This window comes from Podarcis filfolensis, assembly GCF_964270895.1.
Source record: "Podarcis filfolensis genome assembly, chromosome: 1".
NCBI lineage: Eukaryota > Metazoa > Chordata > Lepidosauria > Squamata > Lacertidae > Podarcis > Podarcis filfolensis.
The window spans coordinates 51,470,599-51,492,223 of record NC_139604.1 but is presented as its reverse complement, the minus strand read 5'-3'; the positions used below and the strand labels follow the sequence as shown (position 1 = coordinate 51,492,223).

Sequence of the window (21,625 nt, the reverse complement as noted above, 5' to 3'; positions counted from 1 at the left end):
TTTGAGAATGAAGTGGGCACAGCTGATTACCAACCATGTAGGCCGGTTTGAAGGATTTGTGGTTTTTGGGTAAACTCAGAGCACCCATTTCCCCTTTATCAGTGACTTGGCCCGAAACATCACAGGAAGTAGAAAGCATGCGGGAACACTGTCCCATCCTGACCTAAAACTTCAGCAGGAAATAGTGGATACACCAATAAGTCTATCACTGAGTCAAGTGTCTCAGCCACAACAAAAACAGGAGGGAGAGAAGGGATTAACCATAGAAACATATATCTGCCTGCAACTTCCTTGTTCCCATATACATCTTCCAAGGCACCTTCCGTTCTCCAAGAACATGAACACCCAGGACTCTGGCACACCAGACATTAGTCTACATTGGAGTTTCTAAGTGAATACCTGTCCTAGCGTCTGGAAGGAAGGCACAGCCTAAACATTTCTCCAAAGAGACACATATCCAGCCAGTGCAGGATTGGCTGCCCTTGGAGTACCCTCTGCTCTCAGCTATCAAAATGTGAGAAAACAGTACAACCTGACCAACTGGCTTCCAATCTTCAGAAAAGGAGCACTACCCAAAGCACCTTGCAGCTAATGTTTGTGAGAGGGTTGCTGTCCAGTTACTGGATGTCTGCATTGAGAATGGAATGGAATGGAATCTGCACAGGCATTTGGCTCCTAGATTGCTGGAGAGGGGACCTCATCCAGGCAGTACTTGGCCATCTGCCTGGTCCCTTGCATTGAATGTTAGTTCAGTGCTTTTGGTACAGAGGAGAAAGGTAGGCCTACGAGTGCACAGCTGTCTCATTCATAGCCCACAGAGCCAATGGTCTTTGGCCCAGTTCCCTCCCTCTCCCCATTTATTCAGGCTCTGGGACACCTGCCCCCACATCTCCTCTAGCCTGGATTCTCTCAGGCAGAATGGCTCTTTCTGTTGCGTAGGTTGCAGTGGGATTCTCCTCTGGCCAAAACACACATAACACAGGACGAGAAAGGTGATGTAAAAATTCTGAATGGCCCACGAGTTGGGCAGGTCCTAGGGATGCCAACAAAAGCTTGCAAGCAGCCACATGAAAAAGGAGGCTTCTCTCCCTGCTCAAGACCCGGCCAAACATTTGGCACAAGTGCAAATACCTTAGATTGTTTCCTAAGGGGATCTCCCCAACAACAAGGGTTCCACCCTAAAGGAACACTCCTTACCCAGCATCCTAACAAAGGTTTCTCCTGTTTCCCATGCACAGCTCTCCCCTCTACACAAAGTTCAGGACTATATTGCTAGAAGATAGTATAGTGCTCTGAAACTAATGCCCAGAGGCACTGCCCAGAATCAGAAGGGACTGTTATAAAGCAGGAGTACCCAAGGTGGTACCGTCAAATGATGTTAGACCCCTATCTCCTCTCAGGTCCAGCCAACAGGATCAGTGATGATGGGAGCTGCAGTAGAGCATCAGGAGGGCACCAGGTTGTCTACCCTTGTTAAAATACATTTCTGCTGACCCCGCAACCCCACCAAGCCTGCCCTTGCAATCATGGTAAAGCCAACTTACAAATATGCCACTGGGAAAGTGCAAATCCGGAATTTACACAGAATGCACTTTGGATGCTGACAGTGCTATCCAAGTACAGAATCTACAGATGTAATGGAAAAGGGCAGGTGTAAACTGGTTAAACTGCAATCTCTACACAGTGAAGTATTCTTCCAGGAAGCACTCTATTCCAGGGAATAGCCCCTTGAACTTTGAAAACAATTTGCTCCCAAATGAATAGGAACTTCCCATCAACAAAGATGGCATATGATACTAGGAAGTGCTAAGTCAGCACTTGCAGAGGGAGGGATCTCCTAGCAAAGTTCAGGCTACACCATAGGGAGTAATGGTGAAGAGTCCATTGGTGGACAGGCAGTCTCAGGTGTGATTCAGGCACCATTATGTTCTGGGTAGGCCTAAGACGGAAGAATGGGGCCTACTAATTTTAGTTCCACCATACCCATACTGTCCTCAGAATCTTGGCTTTGCATGATGTGACTAATGATTCAGATGCCCAACCCCAAAGATGGTGGTATGATGGGTTCAAGATTACTTCACTCCCAAGACCCTGTTTCCTGCCCCCAAATAAGATAGATAGCTATGTGAAGCTAAAAACTGTAATTGTTGTAGTCTTGACAGAGGCATGCTTCAAACTTCATACACCTTCCTGAGCAGCCAAGAAGGGCCTGACTAACCTGGTCTCCATCAAATACCAGAAACCTGAGGCCAAAGAAAAGGCTGTTGGCTCCCCCTGGTGGGAGCCACCACACTGTGAAGGAATCACCCTGATCAAGATACCTCCATCAAGCTTCCAAGGGTAGTTTCCTCCAGTCACACTCAGCACAGAAGCTAAGACAGTGTCAAAAATCGCCCTGTTGGGAACTTCGAAAGGGGCTCAGATGTGAGAGTAGGGGAGGGATATCAGACTTGGAAAGGATGGCTATATGTGCTCTTATGAGGTGGTGCTTCTGAGATGGGAGCAACTATCTGAATCCCAGGATTCTGGAGTCAATTAAAAACGGAGAGTAATCACAGTAGAGATGAAATTGCTTGCATCCCTCACTGCCTCTGCCAGCTTTGATACAGACATCCCATGGAAGGATGTGGGTACAGCAGGCAAGCAAAGGGTTATTGTAGCTACCAAAATGACTGAATGGGCCATGGAGACAGGGTGGGTGGCATGTGGAAACCGTTACCTGCCTGGCGATAAATAGAGGATTCAGTCTCTGAGCTTGTCAGTCAGGGGCACCTTTCACCGCCTGAGCTAAAAATTCCTTTTAAAAAGGAAAAGAAACAAAACAAACTGAAAACACAAAAACAAAAAACAGAAGGTGAAAAATTCCTTGACATTTGGAGCCTAAAAATATCCGTGGCCTGGCTGGCTGGCTGGCAGGCAGGCAGGGAGGCGACAGCACTCTGAGTTTGTCAAGCAAAGGCTTTCACACCCTCTGCGTGCTGCAGCTGGAATGCCAAATATATAGTCAAGCCCCTACCCATCAAAGCAGTCTGCTCGTAGTCGGTCTCGGGCATGAGGCACTGTGGGTTTGGCCCACAGAGACGCTGAGAACATTTCATAGGGATGCTAAAGGAAAAGAAACACACACACACACACACACACACACACATGATTAACGATGGCCTCTAAGGTCATGTGGTGGGAGGGTTATGGGCTGGGCATAAGATACTTGCCCCTCCGTGAGGGATCCCAGCCCACTCAGAGCACTCATTCTTATCACCTTGTGTCGTGCACTAGGGTGGGGATGTTTGGGCTGGCAGGGGGCCAACATGGCCCTGCATTCCAGTCAAGGCTAAATGTCTCAGCCAACAAAGCCGGCAGTGCTGGATCTAGAGAAACAGCGAGGAAGTGACACTTTAGGAAAAGCCTGGCAGCGGAAGAGGGAGGGCAAGCTCTAAGGCTGAGTTGTACTTGGAAGAGTAAGTACTGTTACACTGTCACACACAATGCCTCAGAGCACATAATGTCAGGCTTGACATGGTGGAGAGAACAACAATGACATTGTTTTACGGTGGCCACAGAGTGCACTAACATGGCACAGGACAGCCTGCAGATCAGGACTGTATGGGGGCAGTTATGAAATTAGAAGACACACAGCTGATATAGCACACTGCACACATTATTCAGCAAATATGCTTCAGTGAGATGTTGCTTCCCTAAATATACTTGGTGGGGCAGGACTTCCCAATGACAGTGCAGCGCATGGCAAACAGCTCAATAATTCAGAGGACACCATAATCTGCAACTCAGGTAGCCTCAACAATCTCAATAGTCTCTCATTTGTCTCCAAAACAATCCTCTTGTCTTGCAAAGTCAAAGCAACTGAGAATCCCCAAGGAATTCCTTCTGATCCCGTTCCCTCTCTGCCTATTATCTCACTATTCTAAACAGACTAGGAACATTTCCAGGAGATTGGGGAAAATGTGGAGAACACTGGCTCTCCATTCTAGAAAGAGACATGAACCGAGGGCCTGAATCTAATAGCCTTTGCCTGGATTCTCAGACAATGTCAATAGCCCATCTCTCTATTACACCATGTACTGATAAGAGCGCTTTTCACCACATTTATTATGGGTGGAGCCTCCAATGGCTAATGCCCAAGTCCAGTTACTTCTCATAGGACTGCTGAATTAACCTTAAGCGCTAGAGAATTAATGTCACTAGGTAGGGTCTGTTTTCTGCAGATTTACTCCTGCTCTTAGGAGGATTACCCTCACCTCTCACACTGGGTAGGCCCCTCTGTCTGCAGTGGCAATTTCACTTGAATTCCAAGGGTGGTTTTCCCTTTCGCTTCCTGCCAGACAGTGATCCAGTCCCTGAAGAGGTATTAGTGGCAGCCACTAAATCGTGGTCCTAATCCCAAGCTGACAGCACCCAGGGCTACAGGATGGGGAGGGCCACGATAGATCAGTGCACCAAGCAAACAGAACGCCATGCCACTGAGAAATTGCACATTACACGCCTGTCCCTACCAATAGGATGATGTTGTCAGGTTATGGGCAGCAATAATCTCTGGCACCGGGCAGGGATGCCCTGGTCCTGAGTTCATTGTCAGGTGAGGGGACAGAGAGAACTCAGGTTTCAAGGGATACTCAGACACCTGCTACTAATAAAACACTCACTGTCATGGGATCACCCTTACAGGCTCTAGGCAAAGGAACCTTCCACAGGGCACAGAGGGGCAAAAAGAGTATGTTGGTGATTTTAAACAGCTTCCAGATGATCCCTGGGTTTTATATATATGGCACAGTTTCCTGACAGAAACAGCATGGCGCCATCACCATCATTCTGGTTCCAGCCTCTAGAGAGATAGAAATAACCATAGCACTGAGTAAAGCTGTGCAGGAGCAGCCACATAAGTAGCATTCCTTAAAGGGGTTGTCATTTCTGTAGGACTTGTGAAGAACTATGTGTTTCACAAACTTTATGTCATTCACATCAACACCAAACCTGTTGAGACAAGTCATTATCGTGTTTAATTTACAAAAGGTGGCAATTTACCCATGGCCTGCAACAGAGCTGGCACTTGAACTCAAGACCCCCAGGGTCAAATCCAGAAGTGACCCATATATAAAGGTTTGCTATGGGGTTCACATAATACAGAGCCCTGAATGAACATGAAGCCAAATCCTATCATCATCAGGGCTACCTTCACATGTAACACCCTGAGGGGTAGTCTGTTGTAGCAAAAACAATAAAAAGATCCCTAAAGCACCTTAAAGATGAACATGGACTAGAGACAACTTCGTGAGAGGCAGAAAATATTGTCCTCACCTGGACACCTTCAGGTACACACAGAGGGACCATGGTGTAAAAGGAGCTCTTTCCTACAAAGAACTACCTTACTGCATGTATTTCATTTCACAGTAATACATCTCTGAGAGAAAGCCACAAGTGGCTGTGGGAATCTCGCCATCCTTTAGCTTAGCTCAGCTTCATCAGTAGAAGGTGACCCCTGGACCCATACTGGCTCCAACTAGACACTATGGAAAACTGGTATTTCTCTCTGCATTCCATTCTCAGGCTCAGTGGAGACTGCTTAGTAATCAAGGTGGCAGAAGAACACTGAACACCTTGCTTATAACCCATCCCTGTTGCTAATGCACACCCCGCCAGCTAGTCCTTCAAGGGAATCCCCCCCCCCCCCGGAATAAATCCAACAACACTGCATTAGCACAGGAGATTCCCTTGTGCACCCCTAAAGCCCAGTTTTGCCACTCCAATAGCACTATTAATTCTTTTATTTATTGTTGTTTATTGGTAGGCATAATGCCAACACAGCAAAGGTCAAGGATCTGTGCTCCAAAAGAACAATAGAGACATAAAAATGCACTTGTGTGTAGTTATAGCCTGTTTGCACTACCAACAATCCTCCTGCTGATTCTAACATCAAAGGGAGACGGAACGATGACCACACCTCCAGCACTGAACATAGGACAACCACCACTGGCTTAACTTAGATTATACTTTAAAATATGATATATCTTTATTTCAAAAACCCCTAAAAACTCTGAAACCCCATTTTAAAATACAATATACTAAAAAGCTAAGTAATGTCTGAATAATGTTTCCATTGCATGAAATCAGCTCTACTGAAGTACCAAGAGGATAAAAGAGCTGCTCTTAGAGCTCAATCCATTCTCCTGTATTTCTTATTTGTCTCCATTCAGTACAACAAACGGAAAAGGTTAGTTCTATGTAAGAGAATATGCTTCCCATAACTATTTCTTCTGTGGCTACTTTACACCACATCAGTTGGCCATCTAGGCTATTATTCTAGTATTCTCTGCATTAATGGAACACAAGGCTATCAAGGGTGACTAGCCACAATGACTATGTTCTACCTTCACTGTCAGAGGCAGTGTACCTCTGAATGCAGTTGCTGGGAGTCACAAGTAGGGGGAATGCTGTTGCACTCAGTCTCACCAAAGGCATTTATCTGGTTGGCCACTGTGAGAACATGCTGGATTAAATGGGCCATTGGCATAAAAGGTAAAGGTAAAGGGACCCCTGACCATTAGGTCCAGTTGTGACCAACTCTGGGGTTGCGGCGCTCATCTCGCTTTATTGGCTGAGGGAGCCGGCGTACAGCTTCCGGGTCATGTGGGCAGCATGACTAAGCCGCTTCTGGTAAACGCCGTTTACCTTCCCGCTGGAGCGGTACCTATTTATCTACTCGCACTTTGAGGTGCATTTGAACTGCTAGGTTGGCAGGAGCAGGGACCGAGCAACGGGAGCTCACCCCGTCGCGGGGATTCAAACCGCCGACCTTCTGATTGGCAAGTCCTAGACTCTGTGGTTTAACCCACAGTGCCACCCGCGTCTTGGTACTAGGCATAGGCCTTTCCTATTACCTACTCCATATTAACTGGAGGTATCAGGGATTGAACTTGGGACATTTTTCTTTGCAAATCATTTGCTCTACCACTGAATAATGGTCCCTCCTCACCTATCAATCTAGGGACAAAAGGGTGTTGAGGGAATGGTAAGCATGACAACAGCACTTGCCGCAGCTAGGTTGGGCCACTTTGGGAGGTAAGAGTCAGTGCCTCGCCTGAGTCATTCACAGAGCTGATCTCCAAGGAATCTAATTGATGAGTGGAGCACCAAAAGGTGTGACATGCAGACTTTATTGAACTAAGGACTAGACGGGGGCGGGGAGAGAGAGAAAATATAGCACAACTGAAGCATTACCTCTGTGAGTCAACATGAAGAAAGGGTACTGAAATATGTGCATATGCAGCCAATTCATATATTGCCTTCAAACCCCTACATGAATACATACATAAGTAGGGAGGAATGAAAGAAATCTCTTCCAGAGTAACAGTGCTTTGAAAGATTAACAAAGCACACATTACTACAACACAGATTTTTGAAATCCGCATGGCTGTGATCACACCCTTAGACATTGAAACTGTTCTTCCTTTTCATTCTGATGCCTTCTCATCTTCTTTCATTAGTAAATCCTCTCCTTGTTGGGTGCTTCAATGACAAGCGTGGGCCCAAACAGGTGACTCCATAGCCAGTGGAGTACTCATTTGCAGCAAGCAGCCTATGAAAATCTCCCCCATCCCAATGATCCTCCATGTTTGGAGATGGAAAGGACACCATGCTTAACTATTTTGATGTGTTGTTCCTGGACAACATTTGAAGATTGAGATTTTCAAAACCTGACAAGGCCTCCTTACCATAACAAACCCTGCACCCACCTCACAAGGTTGTGCCGAGAATTTAAAAAAAAAGGGGGGGTAATGATGTTGTTCTGAGCTTCTTGACGGAAGGGTAAGTTTATTACTTTTTTAACTTACCCTGTATACAGCAATTTATTCCAGTTTATTCTATACGCTGTGTACCTAAACAGAAAATAACACTAGAACTAATAATTTCCATAACGTCGAAGAAACATTCTGTGGCTATGGATACAGGCAATATCCAAAGATGTCAGCCCACTTGTGCAATGGAAATCTGCTTGCACAACAGGACTTTCGGCTTCTCTTCTCCTGCTCCATTTCCCAACGTACCCATCAAAACTGCTCTAGAGGAACTCTCCAAAGCAAGATTTAGGGGCACCCAGTGGCTGCAGGAGGGACACAAGAAAACAGAATCCCCACTACCTAAGCAAATGCCCACTTGCACTATGTTGGATCTCACCCAGAGGCATGAGAGCTCATTTTCATGTGCATAAATGCTGACACTTATGCAACAGGATTTTTAATCCTTTTTTTTGTAGTAACAGTAGCGAACCCTGCTTCTCTGTGCCATGTCACAAACAGCTTTGGAAATTACCTCAGCTTTCCAAAGCAGCTTGTCACACAGCAAGTTGCAAATGGCTATTACCAAGTCAAAAGTCCCACTTGGCCATGTAGCATTAGTTGTGCAGTCAATCCTTGTTTTACGCAGGGGTTCTGTTCCACCCAGACACTTTTCACGATGTCTTTATAACTTTTGGGGCTACTTCCAGGTTCAATGCCATGCATGTGTGTGTGATTACGTGTCATTCTGACGTGCGTAAGTCAGGAGTTCCTTGTACAGTTATTTGGATTACATCCTATATCCAGGATCTGGATAAATCTGTATCTCCACAGGGGTCACTGGAAAAAAAAGAAATAAGTAATTTGGAATCTGATTATTATGGCGATTATGTATGCCTCTCTACAGAATTTTTATTTTTCATAGAAAGCTTAGGTGGCTCAAAAGGGTAAATACATGTTTTATATCAGTTTCCAGTGACAGCCATGTTAGTCTGTTGAAGAAAAGGCAACATAAAGTCTTGTGGTATCTTAAAGACTAAACTTTTGTAACTTTTTAAATTTTATAGAAGTGTACTTCAGGAAAAGATCCTGTAGGACAATGGTTCCCAATTAGCTAATCTCTGAGGATTCCCTATTTTCCAAAAGCCAAGCCACGGACCCCCTACTTTTGAAAATTTTGATAACTCTATGGTAGCTACCTCTGCAAAGCAATTTTTTGAACAAAATATGGGGTAGCCTCTAAAAAGCAAATGATTTTAGGTATGCTAAAATAATAGAGTAGGGCTGAGTGACACCTGGTTTTCAACACTGTGATATATCAGCAGCTAAACATCACGATATTCCGATATATCATAATGTCTGAAATTGGAGATCAGGCATGGGGATCAACTGTGGAGATGGGATGGGTGAGGGTAGGAGAGGAAGGGGAGTAACCTCCACCACATGGTTTGAGTGGGAGGGGACCGGGATGGGGGGGGTGCATCAAGGCACCATTAGCAGGGCAGCCAGTGAAGATGCACGTCCACTGTGGCTGCTGCTGCTTTCCTGATGACTAAGAAACATGCTCCACCTCAGTGCCCGGCGAAGGTAGTGCCACAGTGCCTTGAAATGAGGGCAGTCAGCTGCCCTATTCTCCATCAGTGTGAGGGAAAGGCAGCACCAATGGAGGGTTGCATCTCCTTCTGGGCAACCTTCCATAAGTACATGCCAGTGGTGGAAGAATGGATATGACTCTTAGCTTTGCAGAGAAGGGCAGCTATATTTGCAGGTATCAAAGATTTGGGGGGGGGGAGAGAGATCTGAGTTTTGCAGCTTTTACCAGTTTCAATTAAGTGAAAAAAGTTCCTTCACTCAGCCTGCTTCTGCTATTTGCAAAGGTGGCACATATCAACAAGATCTTCAACTGAATGTCCAGACTTGCAAATGGATCCTGATTTGAGTGTGTGTGTAAATGGTATGTACATGTGCTAGCCGCGGCCACTTTGGGCACATACCTCCTCCTCCAGCCATGTTTTGTCAAGGGAGTTTGACCCTTGAGAGGAAAAATATACCCAACCCTGACTTACAGCATCAAATGCAGATATTTAAGCTGGGTGAATAAGTGACTAGCAGTAAGTAGCATTGCCAGGAAGGATTTAGGGGTTATGGTGGATTATCAACTAGACATGAGTCAACAATGAAATGCAGTGGTTCCAAAAGCAACACTGCATCCAAGACTTCAAGAGCAATAGTATCACTCTTCTAATCACAGGAACTGCAAGCACTGCATTCAGTTCTGGGAACCAGAATTCAAGAAGGATGTTGACAAACTAAAAGGGATTTGCAGTGCAAAAGGAGGAGTCATACGAGCAAGCAGTGAATAAATTAGATACATCAAGCATATGAAAAAGAAAAAATATGTTGAAGGGATAGAGAACAGAGAACACATCGACAGTTTTTCAAATATTTTAAATGACTTTGAAAATAAAAGAGAACTCTTAATGCCCAGCCATGCCCATGGGTACATTTTCAGAGAGGTACAATCAAGATAATCATAAAAGGTGGACAAAATCCAATTATATCAGCATATCAGCAGTGAAGCAGACTACCTAGATAAGCTGTGGAATCCTCTTCCTTAGCCCCCCCCCGCTCAAAAGTCCTGGACAGGCCTATGCCTTATGACAGTGGTTGCCAAACTTTTTGGGTCCTGGGGAGCATGTGGGCCCAGATTCAACTAACCCAATGTGCTAGTTGAAGTCAGTGTAAGGGCTCCTTCCTCTCATCCCCTCCCTGATGCCCCCATGCCTCCCCCAAATCTACTCTGGTTGATCAGGAGACTCCTCAGAATAGCACTGGTTGGTTGGCAGATGGGGCTCATTCTGTCTGGCAAGCAGAAGAATTGTTTGCACTGATGAAACTGATGAACTGATTTTGGGAAGGTGCCATGGGTACCGGTTAGCTGCCAGGGGTGTGTCCTATCACAAAATGGTTGCTGCATGAAAAGAAAAGAAGCAGGAACATAAAATAATAATGTTCTGCTTTTGCACTGATCTCTCCTCTCCGCAAACTACTTGGGAGCAATCCCTGATGTGGGCCAGGGAGAAGGAAAAGGTAATGGTAATAATATGTCTTATTGCCCCTCCCCAAATAATACAACTTTGGAACAAAGTTTCCCATTTACTGACAGAAGCAGCTGCCTGCTCTACCTGCCAGCAGGTGGCAAAACAAACAAAGTAGTGACAGGAGAATTCCCGTGTTTCTTCTTGCACATTTTAAAAAAGTTTCCCAAGCAGCTATCTGCTGACTGTTCCACATCCCTAGCAGGCAACAAAATGAGTGGCAGGCAATGCTCACACTTCTTCAAACCTCTACAAACATGTTTTTAAAAGTCTCTCTGGTAGTTGCCTGCTGCCTGCTTTATGTGGCTGGCAGTAAGAAAACAGAACAGAGTAACAAACAAATGATTCCAATAACTAGAAAATAAGACAGAAGCAGGAAAATTGCACAGGAAGGTGGGAACAGTAGCTTTAGGACACCAGGGATTTGTACTGCCTGGTGTCCAAACAACTCACTTATCACTCAAAGCTCTGACTTTACTCATTGGCTAAAAACACTGGCAGGCAGGAGCAGCCAGGTTGGTTCATTTTACAGAAATCGCTTAGAAGGTTACCTGTACAGCTTACTTCATTTTTTTAAAAAGGAAGTTTCGAGACTTGACTTTTTTTTTTAATGAAAGTTCAGATCCTGAGCCCCCTACCAGGGGGTGCTAATAAAGGCCTTCACAGGCAACATAGCTCCCACAGGTACCAAGTTTGCAGCCTCTGCCATACAAAGTGTACTTTATTTATTATAGTATCCCACTCCCTCAGGAATGAACATTGGCTTACATGGTCCATGAGATGCCTTCAGATCCTCTAATTCTATGAAGATTCTACATCACTACCTAAAGGACAAATAGTGAAAACAACTACATCTGCCCTCGAAAGCCAAACCGGGGGGGGGGGGGGTTTCCATTCCACTTCACGGAAAGGGTTAGGTGCAGACACCTTTGGTTTGCTCAGCCCAATAGATTCAACTGCCATTTATTGCCAGAAGCGCTGGAGGCAGTCATCCAAGGCAAGGCCCAACAAGGGATTGCTGGCAGAGTCCGCACCTAGAGGTTGACTTCAAGTACAATGTAAACATATGGACAAAATGTGTTTATATAACAAATCCAGGCAAACTTCCTTCCAGGAACTTCACTGCAGCTGCCACACAACAGGCTAGCAATCATGACTTGAGCTAGGAGAACGTTGACAGGATTGGGAACTCAGGATCAAGTACATCAGATTATGGAATTGGCCTGGTTCACACATAATGTAAACCATGGCTTATTAAACCATGTCTTATAAAACCATAGCTTAGTGTTTTGTGTGAACCCAAACCAGCAGCCTAACTACATGTCTTAACTACATGTCATTCATCAGCCATGGTCTGTAACTGCTTTACAAATCTTATTGTTAACAATTGCTTGGTGTTATGTAAGAACCCAGACTGCTGCAAAGCTACCTAGTTTTGTGTTAAGAGCATCTTCCTGGCTTGTATCTCCTTTAAAGGAGGAAAGAGGGAGAGTTCAATAAACCAAGGCTTAAAGGATGTGTGCCAGATGCCTTAGATTTAACGTTGGTTTACTAACTGTGATTAAAATTAACATTAAACTTGGTTTAGTATTATGTGCAAACTAAGCTACTGGCATCTGACAAGATCAGGATGCGGAGGTAATCCAACAGAAAGTATTGGCAAGGAAACAGAGACCAAACTTGGATCTTAGGACCAGATACAAGAACAGACAAGACAGGGCCCAAACCCAGGGTTCAGGAGCAGAATACAATGTCAGGCAGCCCAAGATGGGGGGAAAGTAGTCAGCACAGCAGACACAGAAGTTTTTTTCTAGATGCTGCAATTCTAACAAAACTCTAAGCTTCAAGCCTGCAAAGCACAGATGTGGCAGGTCACAGAGCCTTAAAACATAAGAACAACCCTGATGGATCACACCAAAGCCCCATCTAGTTCAGCATCCTATTTGCATAGTGGTCAACTTGATGCCTATGGGCAGCCTGCAAGCAGGACATGACAACAGCACTCTTCTCACTTGTGCTCCCTTGTGCCAAAGCTTGAGTATCAGCAACTCAAAGTGTTGCAACAGACACTGCTACTTGGAAGAAATTTGCTATCTCCCAGAAAGCCTCTTTCCTTACACCATCCCACAAATAAGAGGACTTGGATAGTTGAAAGACCCACACCTGCTCCCACACAAGCCTGCACAGCCTTTAAAATCATCTTCAGAGGACATGCTTAGATGATACCCACCTTCTGAAGTGGGGTGAGTGTTAATGAAGAACAAAGCCTTTGATGTTTGTTTTTTATAGGTAAAGGTAAAGGTACCCCTGACTGTTAGGTCCAGTCGTGGACGACTCGGGGGTTGTGCACTCATCTCGCTCTATAGGCCGAGGGAGCCGGTGTTTGTCCGCAGACAGCTTCCGGGTCATGTGGGTCATGGTGAACCAGAGCAGCGCACGGAAATGTTGTTTACCTTCCTGCCGGAACAGTACCTATTTATCTACTTGCACTTGACGTGCTTTTGAACTGCTAGGTGGGCAGGAGCTGGGACCGAACAACGAACTGTTGACCTTCCGATCAGCAAGCCCTAGGCTCTGTAGTTTAGACCACAGCGCCACCTGCACCCCTTGTTTGTTTTTTAGGAAGAGCTTAAAACATATTGGCGGATTTCTGCTTCTTCTAATATGAGTTGCTGTTGCTGCTTATTTTATCTGCATTTGCTGTCTATTGCTTTATTGATTATGGTTTTAGCGGCTGACTGTGGTTTTTATTACTTAGATGAAGATGTGGGATTGAAATTTGATAAATAAAAACTTACGTGCATCTTAAGTGTTAAATATTCCTAATACTTGGAATATATGAAGATTGGCACAGTCTTACAGAGATGAATTAGCCAAAGCTTGTTATAACAAGAATCCTGACTAAATAAGGTTCAGCCATGCAACCTTTAGAAATGCGGGAAAACCTTTAGTCACTTGGCCACATTGCCTCACTGCTGAATCACTAATCAGCTGCGAATGCAACACTTATTTACCACTGCCATTCCCCCAATCCACACCCCTTCCCCACAACTACCCACAAGGCACAGCAACACTAGACTCCTCTGCTTGTGCTGAGGACTTTGAAAGAGAACTATAGGCAGTCTTATTGTTATTTTATCTATTAAATTTGCATGCTGCCCTTCATCTGTAGATCTCAGGACGGTTCACAACATAATTCACAACAATATTCACATATTGATGTCCATAGGTAGACTATACAAAATCCACTTTCTTAATCTTAACTCCACAGCAAGACACGTAGCAGTTATTATTATCTGCACAAACATATTTGGACTCCGGCTTGTAAAAGAGTCTGTATTTTGGGGGATTGATCTCTTAAGCACCTTACTAGTGTACTGGAGGCGAGCTGCTCAACAGAGGCAGCAATTTTCCCAAGCCTGATGCACCTTGAAAGGTTGTGGTTTGGGGATAAGCACTTCTGTAATCCCCTAGAGAACAGATGCAAGGTTGTTAACTGTCCAGAGGAACAAGCTTTCAGCTTGGTGCAGTTAGGGTCTGAGAGCTGGTTTACAGTTGTGTGTGGGAGCAGTGGGGCCAAGCAGGGCCTGGGGTTCCAAAAGGTTCACACGAAGTTGAACTTGTAGCTATTATACTAAGCATTTCACCCGTACACCTCATTGCATCTAAGAATACTTCATTCCCATCAAGAGCATGGCAGAACATTACACAATTACAGTTTATTTGTGGTCTCAAATTAAGTAAAGCTTTCTCAGTTTTTCTAGCAGCTTTAGCAAAATTCATGCTGGGTGTGTGTGTGTGTACCACAGGAGGATACAGCCTCATGCTACTGTGTGCCAGTGAAATGCCGACAGCTCAGAGAAAGCATCCAATTCTCTCCATCCCTAAGAATGGCTAAGAACAGAACCATTTTCCCTTCCAGCCACACCCCACTCCATCCCCCCTTCCCCCAAGGGAAGCAGCTGTACAAATGGTTGATGTGGAAGGAACATGCCAACCACTTGAAAGGAGCATGGTATGAAAGCATGGCCACTCCTCTGCCTCTCAAGATGGGAGCTCTATAAATAGCGATCCTGGTGCCCACCCTGGGTTTTCCCTCAACCATTGTGGCACAGCCTTCTGCCAAATAATCTCCCCCACCCCTTGGCAGTTTATCCCACCATAGACAGCTGCTGCTGGACAAGCCTAGGATACTGAAAGGGAGTGACATGAACCCACAGCTGGTTCAGAACAACTTTGAGATTTTTAGGGAGAATCTAAAGAGGTTAAATGCCTACCTGTATGCACACCTGATATTTCATCCAAAGTGTTCTCATAATCCATCAAACTGATTTGTGCAGAAGTGTAATTGAAGAAGGCAGGGAAGTATTGCTTCCCTGTGTCCCACCCAACATGGATCCATATCCATCTACCCCCATGCAGCTCACGGGTTCCTCCTGACTCAGTTCAACTACAAAATGCTTCTGGGTCAGATCTGGGTCTTTGCCTTGGGAACATCCAGACTCTGGTCTTCTCTGTGTGATTCCTTGGGCACTAATTAGGTATCTGTGCATGCTGCTATTTCAGTCTGCTGGTTTCCTATATCTGGCCACCAGCTCTCCTGTTTGCTGCTTCCTTCTCCCATTGTTCTAGCCCCCTTCAGCAACACTCCTCAATTTAGATTTTCGCCTCTACAATGACCTCTTGGGCTGTCTTGATATGAAACTTTTTCCAAGGCTCTGCTTCAAATCCCTGGGACATTTCTCCAACCCAACCCTGGTAGAAGTCACACCTCCTTCTCTTCCTATGCCCAACTACCTACACCATAGCACTATCACTATCACAAACACATCAGACACCAACACATCATAACCCTGTTCCTCCTTTCACACTCACACATTAAATGAACACATGGGGCGGATTATGCTTGATGGTCCTGCCCACAACTTCATTGTGTGGCCATAAGGTGAGAACTCGACTAATATGTGCACAGTGGGTATAGCCTTGAGCCAACCTTGAAAGGAGTAAGTGACATATGGCTCAGGGCAAAACAAGCTTCCACCACATAAGTAGCAAACTCAGGCTCATGGGAATAGGGGTGAGAAGCTCCTGAAACATGCAGAAGTGAACAAAACAGACTAGCAAATATAAACCAACATATTTTGGGGTATCTTTTTTGTGGTGGAGCAGCTCAGCCTTGAGTGAAGGAGAAGTATTTTTTAACAGAACCAGACCAGAACTAGTAAATTTTCACTTTGTGCACCAATGATGTAGATGAGGGGAAATGGAAGGGAAATGCAACTACGACTTTTTGTCAGAGCAGGAATAATGACATCATCTCCTAGAGCACTATGGTAATTGGCAAACCTTCCTTGCTCTGACAAGGGAATAAGACTTTCAAGTTTGCTTGTAACAGATTATCATGGAGAAAGTCAGAGAATAAGGAAAATAACAAAGCAAAGGCTAGGTACTTCTTTCCTTTAATTTGATGGAGTTCCTACTTTATGCCAGCAGTTGAAGTGGCAACACCTCTTTGCAAGATTGGTCACATTTATAATTAAAAGCTAAAGGTTGCATTTCTGCTAGCTGAAGATCTGTTGTATTAAAGCTCTTTAAAAAAATAAATAATCTGAACTATGCAGTCACAAATAAGCCTCAATTAGTTCCATGAAGCTTACTCCCAGGATGCATAGGATTGCTGGTATCCTGATCCTAATAAAACAAGTATTATGTTATATACTGCTTCTCCCTCCCTCTCCCTCTCCCTCTCCCTCTCTCTCTCTCTCTCTCTCTCTCTCTCTCTCTTTCTCTCTCTCTCTCTCTCTCTCTGGAACAACACAGCTGCCTGTGTTTTAGGACTCCCCTAGGGGTGGGGGGTGTCTATACACTCTACTTGGGAACATACTATGGAGACTGATGAGTACCTACATTTATGAATGTACCACTACATCACTGATGTGAGCAAAACAGAGACATGGCAGAAATAAGAGGTTAGTCCCCACATTCTGCAGATTCCCAGAGGGGAGCTTTCCTTAAAGAGACTAGAGGATCGAATGAGAACAGTATGCACAAGCCACAGCTCATGATGTCCAAATTAAGTTAATTGCATGTGAATATGAAAATTAATTGTGGAATTGGGTTATTACTGGTTGCCACTGTAGATTTTTGATCGAAAAGGTTACTGTCCTCTAGTCTTGAAAGGAGTAATTTGTTTCTTTGCCTCAAGTGAAGACTGAAAGCTGCTGAAGACATCTGGGTCTGTTTTACTGAAGTTATTTCTTGCCATGTAAAAGCTTTTGGCATGGCATACCTTGTTCACTCATACCATCTTCCTGAACTACCGTTAAATATGAATGATCTTAGCCAAATGTAATAGGGGTATGGGCGTATTTTTGCTTATGGAACATCCAGCTTCTATGCATGGGGTTTGGACTAAACTCCTTACCATTTCGACAGTTCTATAATCTCAGGTATCCAAAATAGGGATGAGGATGTCCAGTACCCTCTCAGCTGTAAGAAAATGTGGTCCATCAACACAGACAATAATGGTTTAAGATATATGTGTCCACATACACATAAATACATACACTGAAAGTTATAGCTGAGACAAAATAGCCCAGATGATTCATGTGTGACAATGCAGGGCTCCCCTGCGAGGCTCTCCACCCAAATGATGCAGTGGGAGGTGGACACCCTCAATATGTACAGGAGTAGAGGGTGGAGGTGGGGAATGACAATGATCAAGAATTTCCTGGCCTGGCTCTTGCTCCAACCCAGCCACCCCATCCAACGTCATAAGCAGCCGGAGGTGCTGTCTCCTCAGCACCCACAAATCCTCATGACTGGCCCCAAGCAGCCTAAGACCTTTTCCTCCGCATGACCACAAAGGGAGAAAGTTTCCAAATTAAAACACTAAATCTGGCACCAAAGTGCCCATGGCAGGAACCATTTAAACTGGCCATTAAAGTTTATACGTTAGACGGGCACCGAGAGCAAACCATCAACAGCAGGAAAACAGAGCCGCTCCTCTGGGAATGGCTAACCACTTCTTTTCCCTGGAGCAGCCACAGGTCGGCTGTCATGAGATGAGTTCACTGGCCATCAAAAAGTCTCTGTTTACTCACCCAAGCTGCCCACCCCCTGCATGCTGTCATTGACCGAAGCAGCTTCACTGGGGCTGGCAGTCTAGCACTTGGCACAGAGAGAAAAACAAGCAACAAAGAATACTAGAGTTGAACACAAACCCACAAACCACAGCACCCACAGGTCAACCTCAGAGCACTGGAGGAGGGGGAGAAATGCAACGAGTAGCCTCAAGTGGAGGACACAGCCTCCCCCACACTTGCATTTCTTATATTCCGTCTTTCTACCTGCCCCATTCTCTCTCTTGCCTTATCTTTCCATGAAAAATGAATGAAGCAACACAGAGATATCATAGGTTACTGGGAGGTGTCAAGATTAAGCCTGCATTCCCACACAATATACAGTATGTTAGAGAAACACACACACGAAGTGAGTGACCTTCAGACAAAACAGACAAGGGTGGCAGAGCTCATGAAGGACAGGATAAATGAGAAATAAGAACTCAGTTTATTGGGGGGGGGGAGGAGAGAAAGTGATGTCGGTTTTTGGGAAATTATGAATTTGCTTATTTGCAAATTAGGCAAATTCAAATAAGGGAATTTGCATCAGGAATTTTTCTCATGCCCTAGAACAAAGATGAGCAACCAGATGTTGCTGGACTGCAACTCCCATAGTTCCTGACAATTGCCCCTGCTGGCTGGAGTTGATGGGAGCTGGAGTCCAACAACAGCCAGAGGACCATAGGTTCCCCAGTTTTACTTGTATTTAGTCAGGCAATGGCAAAGGACTCCTGGACGGTTAAGTCCAGTCAAAGGTGACTATGGGGTGCGGCGCTCATCTTGCTTCAGGCTGAGAGAGCCGGTGTTTGTCCACAGACAGCTTTCTGGGTCATGTGGCCAGCATGACTAAACCGCTACTGGTGCACGGAGGACTGTGACGAGTGCCAGAGTGCACAGAAACACCATTTACCTTTCTGCCGCAGCAGTACCTATTTATTCACTTGCACTGGTATGTTTTCAAACGGCTAGGTTGACAGAAGCTGGGACAGAGCAACTGGAGCTGCTCACCCCACTGGGCGGATTCGAACTGCCGACCTTCTGATCAGCAAGCCCAAGAAGCTCAGTGGTTTAGACCACAGCACCACTCGTGTCCATTTTACCTATTTTACCTTTTGTATTCAGTAAACTAAGCTAAACACTTTGAAACTGCCAAGCTTACCTAATAATGTAATTGTGATTGGTACCCATTCACTGTTACAAAACTAGTCTGTAGATGCAAAGTTGATTCTCAGCAATGGGAAGCTTCCAGCCAGTTAACAGCAGCAGGCAGGTGTTAACAGAGAACTGCAAAATAACCAAAGGAACTAGACAAGGCTGCCCACTGTCACCTTTATTGTTAATATTAGTTTTAGAAGTTTTGGCGCAAAGAATAAAATGTAACTTTGTTGACCATAAAAATGAATGTATTACCAAGGATGGTATTTTTGTTTCAAACAATAGTGGTGATCGGCAAGACAGATTGTTTCAATAAATAGCAAAAATATATTTCTAAATATATCTGGCAGGGAAAAAACCAAGAATAGAATATAAAATATTGATAGATGTGAAAGAGAGAGGAGGTTTTCCCCTGCTGTATATGAGATTATATTACGAAGCTTCCTGTCTGTGGTGGTTGAAGGAATGTTTGTCCCTGAAGAATCCACATATTTTAGACTTGGAAGGGCATGATAATATATTTGGCTGGCACATATATTTGTGGTATGAAAAGGTGAAACCACATAAAGAATTTACAAATCATATACAGTTGTACCTTGGTTTTTGAACGCCCTGTGACTTGAACGTTTTGGCTTCCAAACGCTGCAAACCTGGAAGTGAGTGTTCTGGTTTGCAAACGTTTTTTGGAAGTCAAATGTGTGATGTGGCTTCTGACTGAGTGCAGGAAGCACCTGCAGCCAATTGGAAGCCGCGCCTTGGTTTTCGAACATATTCTGAAGTCGAATGGACTTCCGGAATGGATTTCGTTCGAGAACCAAAGTACAACTGTAATTAGGAAACATTTATATAGAGTATAGGACAAATGACAAATTTATTGGAGCCAAAAACACCACTTTGACTTTCACCACTGGAAGCCATAGAGGTGAAGAAGAAGAATATGGTGGAAAATGTAGTAAATTATAAAGAAAATTAAAGAAAGGAAGATGGAGAATTCAAATTAAATGGATTTAAGGATTTATCAGAAATGTTAACAACATGGATACAATATCATCATTTGAATGAAGTATTTTTAAAAGATATGAAAGGGTGGTTTAGGGGACAAATATGTCAATTAGAGAGAGACCTACTAGACTGCAATGCTAAAGTAGTGTCTAAAATGTATAAGATGTTATTGGTATGGGAGACAAAAGACGAACAAGTGAAATCTTCAATGATACATGTGATGGGATGATGAGCTGCTTGTGCGTAAAGTTCCTAGTCCCTCAGTGTTTGGCTAAGTCCACAAACCACTGTCTGTAACGGAGCTCCATAAGCATGACTCCGTCAGTCGCTGGCAGAATCTGACAGTGGGCGTTTACGGAATTTCTTCCAGCATAAAAGCTCCTTAACGGAAACACGCCTTCTGGACTCTCTGCGTGACAGTTTCCGGCAAGGAGTGGGTGTCCCTATAGGAGGTCCTGAAACCTCCCCGCTGTTCTCGCTGGAATTGTCTCTGAGCCATCCTTCCAACTCACTTTCCCTTGGAGCTCTTTCTCTCCCCCTGCTGGTTCCCTCCTCCGCTGATAAGTCTCTCCCAACCTCTGGGAGCCCTTGCACCACTGGTTCTTCCGATGACAGTTCCCTGACAATACACTGGGCAATAGATATTGGTCATAACAAAGAAATGGAGGCATGGGACCAATTGTGAAATATAGATATAAAATTTACAGCATTTTATGGTTTAAGAGAAAATTATATGAAAATATTATACAGCTGGTACTTAACACCTAGTAGATTGGCAAAAATGTATAATTCAAAATCGAATAAGTGTTGGAAATGTAAGGAGAAAGAAGGTACCTTTTTCCATATGTGGTAGTCATGCAATAATGTTAAAGCTTACTGGGAAATGATATATAATGAATCGAAAAATATGTTTAAGTTAACATTTGTTTAAAAAATGCAGAAGCTTTCCTTTCAGGGATTATGGGATCAGAGTTACCTAAACAATATAGAAATTTATTTATGTATGCAACAACAGCTGCAAGAACAACATTTGCCCAAAAATGGAAAGTAGAAGTAGTCCTGACGAGAGAAAAATGGCTACAGAAAGTAATGGACTATGTAGAAATGGTGAAACTTACTGGAAGAATAAGAAATGAAGACAACAAACTTTTTACTAAGGAATGGAAATGGTTTATTGGATTTTACAAACAAATTGTAAACATATTAAGACATTAGCAGGATTACTGTAAAAACTTGCTGTTTCTAAAGCACATATGAAAATAGATGAAGAAAAGAATAACTAGAGATAATTGGGATGTACAGGTAAATATGAAAATAAATTTTTGGAACCGCAGGAAGAGGGGGAGGGAAGTTGAGGTTTGAAATGTTAAATTATTGTTGAAATGTTTATTTGTTATAAAATAACAACAACATGCAGGTGGGGTGCTTTTCACATACTCACTGTGATATTCCAGAAGGG

At 44.2% G+C, this 21,625-nt stretch overlaps 1 protein-coding gene and 1 long non-coding RNA gene across 7 annotated transcripts in view; one reads left to right on the top strand and one right to left on the bottom strand.

Moving 5' to 3' along the window:
• The window catches only part of NHEJ1 (non-homologous end joining factor 1), a 108,855-nt gene that overhangs the window by 26,165 nt on the left and 61,065 nt on the right, over positions 1–21,625 (bottom strand). The window contains exon 7 of one of the 4 annotated variants that reach the window (XM_083624812.1): positions 9,287–10,761. The exons of the other annotated variants lie outside the window; for them this stretch is intronic. Coding sequence (XP_083480938.1) covers positions 10,549–10,761 — 213 coding nt within the window. The 3' untranslated portion in view covers positions 9,287–10,548. Of the gene's footprint in view, positions 1–9,286; positions 10,762–21,625 lie in introns of those variants that run through there. 4 annotated transcript variants of the gene reach the window in all.
• Positions 1–21,625, top strand: part of LOC310767705 — a 112,715-nt gene that overhangs the window by 71,418 nt on the left and 19,672 nt on the right. The window contains exon 3 of one of the 3 annotated variants that reach the window (XR_014551025.1): positions 5,804–6,496. The exons of the other annotated variants lie outside the window; for them this stretch is intronic. This is a non-coding gene — a long non-coding RNA (uncharacterized lncRNA). Of the gene's footprint in view, positions 1–5,803; positions 6,497–21,625 lie in introns of those variants that run through there. 3 annotated transcript variants of the gene reach the window in all.